The following is a 13662-nucleotide window of genomic DNA, read 5'->3' on the forward strand; positions in this document are numbered from 1 at the left end:
ATATTACACAGCTGTAAACAAATAAAACGAGGATGAGACCTGCCATTCTAACCTTCAGGACTGCTATCTGGCTCATATGTCTGCAGAGTTCCTTGTTGTTTCAAGGAGGTATTTTTCTTTTTCAATACTTCCAAGCCTTCCAAAGCCGTACTGTGTTCAGTCAATGATTTTAAGAGAGAAATGCTATTTACTAATCCAGAAATTTCTGAAGAATTTCTAAGATTATTCCCGTATTGTTTGTTTTCTCCAGAAGTTTCTACATCAATATGGTCCTGGGATAAACCTCGACTCCTTCCCACCTCTTCAGATTCAGAAATATGTGATTCTGTGTCTTTGGAAATATGTGTTTTTCCCAAAGGGTAACACAAAGAATTGGAACCTTGGGTCTGTGATCTATCAAGTGCAGTACATTCTTTGGAGTGAATCTGTTTGGCATTTAATATCTGGATACTGTTGCCACTGCTAGAGGTTAATGGTAAAACCTGATTGGTATTTTTGTCTAAGTCACTTCCCATAATAAAAGGCCGAGTCTGAGCCTGTTCTGAAAATTGGTTGTTTTCAGGTTTCTGATCAGTGGCTATGTTTAAAAGATGAAGAATATGTAAATTTGTGTTCATACTTTCAGGTTTACTTGGGAAGGAAGCACTAATGGATTTATTAGCGCCCTCATCATTTTCTACATATCTATCATCAGTCCACTCTAAAGATGAGTCAAAATTGCTTAATGTGTCACTACACACCTCCTTTATTTCTTTTCCAGTGTTTCCAGCTTTCCAAGTTTCTGTGTCATAACCTACACAAGTTTTATCACAAAACTGTGAAGGCAGAATCTCTTTCATGGGAAATGTCTCTGAAAGTTTGCCCCCAGTAGACGTTAAGAGAGGCAGATGTTCACTGCCAACTTCTTTACAGCTTATATTCTCCCATCTTGAATTGCTGCTATTAACCAAAGTTGAATTCTCTGAATCCTGGGAAATTTTGCTGCTTTCCTGTGATTCCTCTTCAGTGTCACTGGTTTCGAAATTGTTTAGATTAAATGTGACTTCCACAAATGGCTGTGATATATCACTCATGGGTTCATGAATACTACTAAGGCTTTCATTGTTAGTACTACTTTTAGAAAATATATCATCAGAGATCCCAGAATTGTTACTTAGTGAAGATTTGATTTGTAGATGTTCATACTTCTTTTCTGGTGTTCCATTTATATTTATCTCCTGTGCTTTTTCTCTAAGAAGAATTGATCCTTTTTTGCCTATCTGGTCATTTTGATCAACAGATCTTTTATTATTTTTTTGAATGTCAGAATCTAATAATAAGCCATCATTTACCACAATGTTACAATTAATTGGTAAGCTACTGTTTTCATAGAATGAAGGAATTTCTAGTTTTCCTTCTTGATCCCAGGATTGATCATTATCATCTATTGGCTTATCTTCATTATACCTTTTTCCCTTTTCAGCACATGTTTCAAAGAACTGGATCCTTTTTTGCATTGAAAAGTCTTTCAAGTTTAAATTACCTTCTTGGGTCTTGGGTTTCTTTTCTATATCTTTTCCATCTACTGTAGAAGAATGTACAGGTGAACTCTGTGAGGATAAATACATGGCCCACCGGCTTTTATTTCTCATGGCATTTTCTGATTGATGCTGGTTGTGTAAACTTTCTGTGCTCTTCATTTCAGCATATTCTTCCTGTTCGGTTAAGCAATTTGGTTCAGCAGGAATTTCTAAACTTCCTTGTGGTTGTATCTGAGGGAAATGGCCTATAATCTCAGAATTTAACTCCTTAGATGTACTTGTGGATGTGGACTTCAGAAGAGCTAATATCTGGGCTTTGCTTCTAATGTTTTGTGAAACTCCTAAACCATGAGATACCAAACTGTCTCTTTTCATGGACTCATCAGTCAGTAAAGAATCTGAACGCTTATTTACAGAACTGACAGGAGAGCAAACATAATTTTCTTCACATAGCACTTCTGGGTTAATCTTGAAGGATGGAGTAGAGATAACTGAAGAAAAAGGTATGCCATTTCGCTCTCTGTTCTTGTAAGTGACAATGTTCTCAGAGTCTGTTGGCATATTACTTGTATCTTTCTTGCCAATTGTAGAAAACAAAGGAGGTGTGCTGTACAATGGAGAAAGAAAAGCAGGACCAGGTTTCTCAGACTCAAGTGAAGCAGCTGGTTCACTATTTTCTGTAATAACCATTTTCTTTGGTACTTGACGTGGTCCTTGAAAACCCTAAAAATATTAAACAATTATTAGCTGTTCTATAGACAATAAAGAAAATGTAAAATGAACTGGCTAAAAAAGAATGTGCGTATTTTACAAGATAAAGTAATAATGAAGACATAAATTTTGGGGAACTTCCCTGGTGGTCCAGTGGCTAAGACTCTGCGATACCAGTGCAGAGGGCCTGGGTTTGATCCCTGGTCTGGGAACTAGATCCCACATGCCACAACTAAGACCCAGCATAGCCAAAAAAAAAAAGATATAAATTCTGCTATGCTAAAATGCAAACACTCATTTGTATTAAGTTTACTTCCTTTCTACCATAGTGAAAGTGAAAGTGAAGTCGCTCAGTCATGTCTGACTCTTTGCGACCTCATGGACTGTAGCCTATCACACTCCTCCATTCATGAGATTTTTGCAGGCAAGAGTACTGGGGTGGGTTGCCATTTCCTTCTCCAGAGGATCTTCCCAACCCAGGGATCGAACCCAGGTCTCCCGCATTGTAGGCAGACACTTTACTGTCTGAGCCACCAGGGAAGTCTTTTCTACCATAGCATATACGATAAAGTACTGTTTTAATCATACAGTACAACAGTTTTGCAATTCACTACTTCTTGAAATGATTTTATAAATATATATTGATTTATTATTTTCAACAGAGAAACTTACAGTGAACTTCCTTTTTAAACCAGCAGGCTGACACCCAAGGGATCGGCCAGAAGACATAAACCTCTTTGAATTTAATGCTGGTGCTTCTTTAATGATATCCTGCTTCACAGCTGTGCTTCCAGCAACTTTAACCTCCTCAACTGTGATTAAGTACCGATCACTTTCTAAATCATCTCCAGGTTTAACCTAAATTTTAAAGAATAAGCATCAAAATCATATATGTCTAATTATTTGATTATATATGTGTTGCAATAAGCTTCCAGCACTGGCAAAGACACAATGGATATTCAATAAATAGTTGCTAAATGAATCAATAACTAAATTATTTATTAATATGCACTAACCATCAACAAGCACACAAAAAAGTAATACAACAAAATAAATTCACTAATTTGTTTATTCAACAATACATATTAAGGATTATATGAGCCTTTTTGCTACATGCTGGGATACAAAGACAAACAAGAAAACTGTGCTTCATCTCAAGGATTTCACTTAGAATTCATAAAATTAAATGTAATTATTAAATTAGAGCTATTAAATAATGTTATATATATTTATAAACTAATTGAATTAGATACATAAAATTATCACAAATTATTATGAACTATTACTTAAACAATTATATTCTGAAATAGCATTTCTAATCACTTTAATAAACAGAATACAGTACTATTACCATTTCAGACTGCAACATAAAAAGATTATTAACCTGGTTGGTAATATGCAAAATCTGTGTATTATCACAGATAAGGTACTCAATCTTTACTTTATTTTTTTTTCTTTTTTTTTTTTCAATCTTTACTTTAAATGAAATAACAATAACCACTGTTACCATCAATTAAGTATCTCATAAAATAATGCTCCTCCTAGACCCTCTTTTGATAAATATTAGAATTCTACCACCATTTTTGTCATAAAATTTTAAAACATATCAAGTACCATGACCAAAATCAACACAATGATAATAAAAATATACATTTTAGCACTTTGAGAATCATTGTACTAAACAGCGAGGCACTTTACCTAAGCTATTTCTAATTTTCTGACCAATCAGGTAGAATACATCCATGGTCCTCATTTTATAGTAGAGAGGGTGAACACAGAGAGGTTAGGTTAGCTAGGAAGTATGTGAAAGTGGCAAATAAATCCAGAACAAACAACTTCTACTGTCTTATTCTTTATACTAAAATATGCTTTTGGTTCCCTTTTCTTCCTTCTCCAGAGAAAAAACATGAATATTTGAGAAAATATTTCAAATAAGAGCAATTTCACAAAATGTATCCCACTGTAGTTCTCTGCTTATCAAAACCACATAATAGAGTTAGAATAACTTTCTTAGTTCAAATCCTAGCCTTACCACTTTAACTCTATAAACGTGGGTAAATTATTTAATCTTTCAGTACTATACTCTTAGTCTATAAAAATCACAGGGCTGTATAAATATTAAATGAAACAATATCTAAAAGCCTTTAGCAGAGTCTGGCTAATAATAAATGTTCAATAAATACTATCTATAATTATTAACATTAGTACCATTACTATACTATTTAACAATATTCACAAAGGAAGTAAAAGATTTTTTTAACAACAGCTTAAAAATAAGATATATTAAAATACCTCAAGGCACTTAAGAAATAAACTCTCCAAACATACTCCTTTGTCATCATATAAAATTGCCTATATTAAAACAAAACAAATATTAACAATGTTTTAAAAAAAGGACACAACAGAATTCTACTTTTCTTAAATATCTTCAAAGCAAACAAAAAGTTGTTATATAAGTAAATCATGTCTTGAAGGATTACCCACTTTGTAAACTTGGATTAGAAAGTGCATCTATCTCAAATGTTTACTAATCATCCATTTAGCGTGTTTAAGAGATCAAAGGCATACTCATAAATTCAAGAAATTAATCCCTACCAGGAGAATCTTGGGATTCCCTGGTGGCTCAGACAGTAAACCGTCTGCCCACAATGTGGGAGACCCAGGTTGGATTCCTGGGTCGGGAAGATCCCCTGGAGAAGGAAATGGCAACCCACTCCAGTACTCTTGCCTAGAAAATTCCATGGATGGAGGAGCCTGGTGGGCTACAGTCCATGGGGTCGCAGAGTCGGACATGACTGAGCGACTTCACTTCAGGAGAATCTTAGAATGAAACTGGGGAGAAAACAGAATTGGAATAAGTTAGAGGAGGCAAATCAGGAAACAGTATCAGTAAAGAGCTTATTCTAAATGTGATATGAAGGATCAAGGAGATGATTAGAACTTGAAATAGGTCCTCAGCAATGGGATAAGACAATTGTTTGAGGCATAAAAAGTAAAACCTACTCAATGTGCAGGATATGGGAGAAAAAGGAAACTAAGGTGATGATCATTTTCTGGCTTTCTCCTGTGTATCTCTAGCTCTCTAGCCATGCTGCTCGCTGTTCAGTCGCTCAGTCATGTCTGACTCTTTGCGACCCCATGGACTGCAGCAAGCCAGGCCTCCCTGTCCCTCACCATCTCTTGAAGTTTGCCAAGTTCATGTCCATTGCATCAGTGATGCCATCCAGCCATTTCATCCTCTGACACCCTCTTCTCCTTCTGCTCTCAATCTTCCCAGCATCAGGGACTTTTCCAATGAGTCAACTGTTTGCATCAGGTGACCAAAATACTAGAGCTTTAGCATAAGCCCTTCCAACGAGTATTCAGGGTTGATTTCCCTTAAGACTAACTGATTTGACCTCCTTGCTGTCCAGGGTACTTTCAGGAGTCTTCTCCAGCACCACAATTTGAAAGCATCAATTCTTTGGTGCTCTGTCTTCTTTACGGTCCAGCTCTCACAACCATACAGTTGTACGTGGCCACCGGGAAGACCATAGCCTTGACTATAAGGACCTTTGTCAGCAGAGTAATGTCTCTGCTTTTCCATGTTGTCTAGGTTTGTCATAGCTTTCCTGCTGAAAAGCAATCATCTTCTGATTTCATGGCTGCAGTCACCATCTGCAGTGATTTTGAAGCCCAAGAAGAGAAAATCTGTCACTATTTCCACATTTTCCCCTTCTATTTGCCATGCAGCAATGAGGCTGGATGCTATGATCTTAGTTTTTTTAATAGTTTTAAGCCAGGTCTTTCCCTCTCCTCCTTCACCCTCATCATCAAGAGGCTCTTTAGTTCCTCTTTGCTTTCTGCCATTAGAACGGTATCATCCACATATCTGAGGTTGTTGCTGTTTCTCCAGCCTGTCTTAAGTCCAACTTGTAACTCATCCAGCCCGGCATTTCTCATGATGTGCTCAGCGTGTAGATTAAATAAACAGGGTGACAGCAAACAGCCCTGTCGTACTCCTTTCTCAATCTTGAATCAATCAGTTGTCCCATACCGGGTTCTACCTGTTGCCTCTTGACCCGCAAACAGGTTTCTCAGGAGACAGGTAAGATAGTCTATATTCCCATCTCTTTAAGAGCTTTCCACAGTTTGTTATGATCCATACAGTCAAAGGCTTTAGCCTAGTCGATGAAACAGAGTTTCAAAATAAAACTCAAAATCTTCACTGCTTCCTCTAAATGTGCTTTTCTTTTTCAGAGATCCTGTCTCACTCAGTACCATGAGCGTAATACAGAAACCTGAAAGTCATTCTGGATTCTCCTCTCCTTCATATCCAAGACCTTCAGATTCTATATTTTCACAATTTCTATTATCATTTCTCTCCAATGTCAAGGCTAACGCCTGCATGGTCAGAGTCCCATTACGTTTTGTCTATATTACTCTACAACCTCTTTATTATAAGTCTTTCTAAATCCAATCTTTCATCCTACGTCACTTAAAAGGTATGTTAGACATAGCTGCCAAAGGGATCTTTCTAAAAATAGGAACATGATTACGTCATTCTTCTGCTCCTAATTCTTCAGTGGCACCTCAGGCTGAGCACACAAAGTCCTTTATAATACGCCTCCTGCCCACGTCTTTAGCTGTATCTTCTACAGTTTTCCAGCATGGACCCTTATTCCAGCCACAGTCAACTGTTTCTAGTTCCCAGAAGTGTTTCACTCTGTGCTACACCTCCACACTGTTACAGCCATGACACCACGCTCAGCTTCCTTCCCTCAAACCTAACAACTTTGTTTACAAAACGAAACAAATACTCAAAAGAATACTCTTCATCCAGAAAGATTTCTTTGAACCAGAGTCAAATTTTGACATCTCTCATTTATCATCTCATAGAACCTTAAGCGAATCATTGTACATATTTTAATTATTAGGCTCTTAGATAAAAATTAGATAAAAGTCCCTTGAAGACAAAATCTATAACAATAGTTACTATTCACTGCATGCTTTAAATGTGCCTGGTACCTGGTTAAGAGGTTTGTTTTCTTACAAGTAGTCTTTCTATATTAAAAAGTTTCTTTTACTGATAATTTCAGAGTGATAGATATGTATAAGCAGAATAAGGAGGGAATATGGAGATCTTTAACTGCTGGCTTCATTCAGGAGGATACAATCTTGCCAATGTGTCCAATATGTTATCAATTCATCTGTAATAGTTCTTTCTTTAAATTTGGTAATATTAAGAGAAACAATAGAACCCACATCTCCTGCACTGGCAGATGGGTTCTTTGCCACTGAGCCACCTGGGAAGTCCAAAATATACGATAGATGCAGGTTCAATTCCTGGGTTGAGAAGATCCCCTAGAGAAGGAAATGGCAACCCACTCCAGTATTCTTGCCTGGAAAATCCCATAGACAGAGGAGCCTGGCGGGCTATAGTCCATGGGATCACAAAGAGACACAACTCAGCAACTAAAAAACAACGATTGTTTATTTGCTGAGAGTAAATTTTAAAAGTCCTCATCACAAGGAAAAGAAAAAGAATTTTTCTAACTATGGATGGTGATGGATGGGAAATAGACTTACTTTGATCATTCTGCAATGTATACACAAATCATTAAGTTGTACACTTGAAACTAAAATAATGACATGTCAAAAATATACTTCAATAAAATAAATGACTAGATTGCTGTCCCTCATCCCTTCAGTAGAAAGCCTATACAGAACAAAAAGCCCAAGTAAGAGAAAAACTCGTGCCTGTCTTTGACCTGAGACATCAGTTTTTTGCTAACTTATAACTCAAACTGAAATAATGGCTCTTCCTGGGTGTCAGGCCTGTTGGCATAAACACTAAAACCACATTATTAGTTCTCATGGGTCTCCAGCTTGCCAACTACCAATGTTGGAACTTGTCAGCCTCCACAATCACATTACACAATTCCTTCCAATAAATCTCCCTTTCCTCCATAGAGGAAGAGATAATTTATGTATCTTTATACATGTCTACAAAAGCATAAAGGCCTGAGTCCTGAGTAAAAATTTTAATCATGGGAAGACAATTAGCCAGTAGAAAATACTTAGAAGTGGACAGTAAGCAACATTAGGAGAGTGTGGTGTCACAGAAGTCAAATGAAGAAGAGGTGATACGATGAATGAGGACACAAGGGTATTAAATAAGGTCATGAGAATGGGTAAGAGTAGAACATTTAAATTTGACAGATGGAGATAATGATAATCAGGGTGGGAAAAGAAACCCAAAGAAGGATCACTATATCTAGTAGGGTCAAAGATTTATCCTAGTAAATAGTTCTCTCAAAACTTGATAGGATATCAGAAAATAATGAAGAAAATCCAAAAACAGAAGAAAAGAATCCTATACATAATTTCAGAAATTGTCAGCTTTTCTAAAATATGTCAACTCTGTATGTACCATTACACTGTGAGCATTATTGTGGTATAAATATATTTTATAGTAGTTTTTTTGGTATAAACTCTTACTACTGCAAAGAAGAAAAGTGTCAAAATTCCTAAAATGTTTCATATAAAATCTGATTTTTTAAAAAATCAAAGGAAATTAAATAGTATTAACTAAGCTTTTATAATCCACAAATTAATCACTGTGATATAGGAATCATTTGACAACTTCTGTTTTCACATCATATCAGCTTATGGACATATGTAAGGTTTTATCTACAGACTTTTCTTAATATTCAATCAAAAGAACCCAACTTTTAGACTCCTTAGTCCACTGTTTTGCACTTACTTTGTTTCCTAAGTGAGTGATCTTCAGAATTCCATCTTGCCACACTTTTGACTTCTTCGTCTTTTGATGAGTATATAGTACCTTATTTCCAAAAGTATAAAACAAAGAAATGGTTTCTACTTACACGTATTAAATGTTATATATTTTTATACCCTTCCTTTATACAAAAAATATGTAAAACATCAGAAGGATCTTTTATTTATCAAAATAAAAACACAGATATCATAACAATGAAACATCAATTTAAAAAAAGGAAAGAAAGAAACCTCGTCGTTAAAGACAATGGAGGGGAGAAAGGAGAGGTGAGAGTATAAAAGGGTCCTGGGGACTTCCCTGGTGGTCCAGTGGTTAAGACGCCGTGCTCTGAACGCGGAGGGCTGGAGTTCGATCCCTAGTCAGGGAAGTAGATCCCGCATGCCTCAACTGATTTTCCCTCATGCCACAATAAGACTTGGTGCAGCCAAATAAATAAAATTAAAAAAATAAATAAATAAATAAAAGGGTCCTGACACCAAACAGGTTAAGAACCATTAATCTAGATAGAATAGATGTGCCAGTCTTTCGAGGCAAAGAAATTATTTCCGGGTTCCAAGCTTCCAAAGAATTTGTTCCAAAGAACTTTCCATAACCAATGTGAACTCTAGGCAAAATACAGGGTTGCCAGACAGAATACAGGGCAATATTTAAGAGATGCATACTTATACTAAAAATTATTCACCATTTATCTGAAGTTCAAATTTAACAGAGTGTCCTATTTTAGGTTTGGGTTTTTGTTTTTTGTTTTTCTTTGGTTGCACTAGGTCTTAGTTGTAGCATGTGGGATCTTCTATCCTCACCATGGCATGCAGAATCCCTAACTGTGGCACGTGAACTCTTAACTGCAACTCGTGGGATCTGTTTCCCTGACTAGGGATCGAACCTGGACTCCTTGCCTTGGGAGCAAGGAGTCTTAGCCACTGTATCACCAGTAAAGTCCCAGGTTTGGGGTTTTTTAAAAATTTATTTTAGGTTTTTTAGCTAAATCTGGCAAAACATTTGTGAAACATGAAAGGAAGGAAGGAAAAAGGAAACAGTGAAAACAAATAAGACTTACAATAAATTCTTGGCTTTCCATTATTTCTTCTGATATTACAGTCAGGTCCAGAAAATAATCAGTAGTCATTCAACTATTTATAGCACCTAAAATGAAAAATGACAAATATTCAACCCTGATGAACAGAATAAGTATCAACTACAATTTTTCCCCACAAACTCTTGACCAGAGAGAGGTGTTTAAGTGTTGAGACCATGTAATCACCAAGGGAAACACACATGTAGGGAATTCCCTGGCAGTCCAGTGGCTTGCACTCTGTGCTTTCACCGCAAAGGGCTGGTATGACTCACTGGTCAGGGAACTAAGATCCCACAAGCTCCCAGGGTAAGCCAAAAGAAAAAAAAAAACAACCCACAGATGTAATCAAATTATTTGCCACTGAGGACCCAACAGAATAGTGACACCACACTGTGGAAAAAGAATTTCCCAAGTAAAGAGAAAACTAAGTAAAATATATAAAATAATGAGTAGGCTGCAGACATTTTTCCAGGTGCCATAATATGTATCAGAAAATTGATTCTCCCCTGCCCCAGAAGCTGGGTTTCTCTGAGAAAGAGCTTCAATTTCTAAAATTCTCTGAATTACTATGATCACCACAAGATGGCCCCCTTGCATTTCAAATTTTTCCTTTTACATTTTTCAAAGTCAATGTAACATAGTATCTAAAACCAAATATACATTATAATACATCTCCAAGGAAAAACTTTTTCAATATAATTGCAATGAGTTGCAATTATACTTATCCCATGCTATTGGAAAAATTGTTATTGTGGGCAAATCTGGTAATCTAAAATCACTGATGATGAACTGAAGAAGTAAACAGAGATGCCAAAGAAAGTATTATTATTTTTAAGCACTGCCTTAGATCTCTGGGCCAATAGCATTAGCAACACCTGGGAGCTAGTTAGACATTCCAATTCTTGAGTCTTGACCTATTAAATCATAAAGGCTGGCATTGGGGTCCAGTACCTGTAATTTAAAAGGCACTGGAGGTGACAGTGATACACACTCAAGTTGGAAACCTACAGGTATTCAATAGAGCAATAATTTGCAATTCTGGATTAAATTCATCCTTTATACATACAAAACGTATAAAAATAGGCCACCTACATGTTATTTATAAATCACATATATTTAGTACTTACTGTGTGCTATGTACTATGTGTACATAGCACTAGGCCAAGATACTAAAACAAACAAAATACTGCTCCTAGTCTCAAGGAATTTTCAGTATAGCAGGGTAATAAACAGTAATTACAAAAAATATGGAAGGAAAAGCACTGGAGGGGCACCCAACTCAGTCTAGGGCATCAAACAAGGTTTCCTGAAAGACATAATGCATATACTGTAAACCAAAATAATCATTAACTAAGGAAAAATTCCAAGGAGGGTATTTCCAAATAAGAATAACATGTACAAAAAAGCTGTGGAAGACTTAGCAAGGCATAATCAAGGAACTTTAGTTTATAATCAAGTGTAAGATAGTGAGTTGTGAGAGAGAAGACTGAAAAAGTGAGCAATAACAGGATGCGAAGGGCATTCTATTTTATGCTAAGTTGTTTAGACTTTTTAAAAAGACAGCAGGAGGCCAAGGCAGAATTTTAAGAATAAGATTACATGATCTGACTTGGGTTTTACAAAGATTGCTCTGGCTGCCAAATGGAGAAAGGGCAGGGCAAACGGTACACAACTGAGATATGAATACTTGTCCCACGACATAGTTCACAGCACAGGACCGGACCTACAGAGGCACTGCCTTTCAGAAATATAACTCCATATCCTAATCCCTCCCCTCCAGCTTACAGGATTGCTAGATGCCTAGTGAATGCCAAGAAGGTAATAGAGGTCCAAAGAAACACATCGCTCACTGCTGCTTTTACAGCAACTTGCTTCTAGCCACTGAATGGGTTAGACATCCTATATGTGTAGATAAGACTGCTGCTGCTGCTGCTAAGTTGCTTCAGTCGTGTCCAACCCTGTGCGACCCCACAGACGGCAGCCCACTAGGCTCCACCGTCTCTGGGATTCTCCAGGCAAGAACACTGGAGTGGCTTGCCATGTCCTTCTCCAATGCATGAAAGTGAAAAGGGAAAGTGAAGTCCGACTGAGTGACCCCATGGACTGCAGCGTACCAGGCTCCTCCGTCCATGGGATTTTCCAGGCAAGAGTACTGGAGTGGGGTGCCATCGCCTTCTCCGAGTTAAGACTACATAGTGTCAACACAATGCTTGGCATGTAGCAGTTAACATTAGATCGCTTTAATAACAGCTATTATTTACTCAGTGCAAATTATATGATAGACACTGTTAAAATGCTTTAAATGTTTACACCTTATAGTACAGATACTATTTTTTATACTCATTTTACAAAAATAGGAAGTGAGGTACATAATAAGTATGTAATTTGCCTAAGATCATGAAGTAAATAAATGGCAGATTCAGAATTCAAAACTAAGTAGTCTAAATTCTGGTGTTCCCATTCACAAAAACTACATTATGTGACTATGGAAAACCTACTGTATCAGGCAAGAATGGGACTGGGTTCTTTACATATAATATTTATCAGTCTCATAATCCTGAAAAGTTGTTATTACCATCACAATTTACAGGTTAGAAATCCAGTATTTACTTCTTTAGGATTACTTATATGCTGCTTACCAATTGCAAAATAAATTCCCCCATTGTTTTCCTAAATTAGAAATATTACTTGAGGGATTTGCAATGTAAAAGGTATTGAGAAGGTCCAAATTCTTTTAAGTGGTAGATTACTTTAAAGGATTACACTTCAAAAAAAAAAAAAGAGGAGAGATTAGATGTTTTGTGATAATTTAGTACAGAAATACATACATATCTTCACACATACATTATTGTGCTGTTTTTCCGATTTATGTATAAAATTCGGTGTTATCACTAAAATATGAGCTGTTCTTACTAAGTACGATGAGATGTTTTTGGTCCTTTTCTTTTGGAACAAGCAGGATCTTTCGAATCCCTAAATGGTTCACAGATTTAAAAATTTAAGAATCACGAGCCCAAGAGGCTTTTAAGAAACCGTCCAGTTCAGACAACCAAAAGATGCTCACATTTCATTTGCCAACGTTCTAATTAGCACTATCTTGGGTAACCAGATGACAATGAAGAAGAGACCCTTTGTCAGTCCTAAAAATAAACAGCAAAACCATCCCGGGTTCTCACACGGATACCGGAACTGCACAGCAGGAGTTGGGGGAAGGTGGTAAAGACGAAGCACGAATTATTTACAAGTTGCTGAGGCAAGCCGTGAACCAACCTTGTCTCCACACAGCTTCCTTACCGGACCCCGTCTGGCGGAGCAAACTCCTTCGCCCGTCGCGTCAAAATCAGTGACAGCACCTGGAGCTCAAAACTCCAGCCTATCTACCCTCACTTCCCAGAAACTACCGAGTAGAAACAGCTCTTTTAACTTGCTCATTGCACAACACCCACTTTCGAACTTCTCCCGCGAAAAGCCGTGACACCATCAATTCGCGACCGCACCGGATCAAACCCCACTATTTAGCCCGCCCACCAGGGCTCCGGACCTGAACGGCCGTTTTCAAACTGCCAATCAAATTC

At 37.1% G+C, this 13662-nt stretch overlaps 1 protein-coding gene and 1 non-coding gene across 8 annotated transcripts in view; one reads left to right on the top strand and one right to left on the bottom strand.

Moving 5' to 3' along the window:
• The window catches only part of ZGRF1 (zinc finger GRF-type containing 1), a 56286-nt gene extending 42647 nt beyond the window's left edge, over positions 1 to 13639 (bottom strand). For 4 of the 7 annotated variants that reach the window (XM_055587983.1, XM_055587985.1, XM_055587984.1 and 1 more), the window contains exons 1-6: positions 10070 to 10125; positions 8977 to 9057; positions 4827 to 5063; positions 4524 to 4583; positions 2904 to 3089; positions 53 to 2243 (exon numbers count right to left, since the gene is read on the bottom strand). In XM_055587983.1, coding sequence (XP_055443958.1) covers positions 53 to 2243; positions 2904 to 3089; positions 4524 to 4583; positions 4827 to 5024 — 2635 coding nt within the window. In that variant the 5' untranslated portion in view covers positions 5025 to 5063; positions 8977 to 9057; positions 10070 to 10125. Of the gene's footprint in view, positions 1 to 52; positions 2244 to 2903; positions 3090 to 4523; positions 4584 to 4826; positions 5064 to 8976; positions 9058 to 10069; positions 10156 to 13357 lie in introns of those variants that run through there. The other 3 variants (XM_055587980.1, XM_055587982.1, XM_055587981.1) reach the window with 3 other exon arrangements.
• TRNAQ-CUG (transfer RNA glutamine (anticodon CUG)) lies at positions 9307 to 9379 on the top strand. The gene has a single exon. It is a non-coding gene; the product is annotated as a tRNA-Gln (tRNA).
• Positions 13640 to 13662: the final 23 nt, after the last annotated feature.

The sequence above is a fragment of the Bubalus kerabau genome, chromosome 7 (assembly GCF_029407905.1).
Source record: "Bubalus kerabau isolate K-KA32 ecotype Philippines breed swamp buffalo chromosome 7, PCC_UOA_SB_1v2, whole genome shotgun sequence".
In the NCBI taxonomy this organism is placed as follows: domain Eukaryota; kingdom Metazoa; phylum Chordata; class Mammalia; order Artiodactyla; family Bovidae; genus Bubalus; species Bubalus kerabau.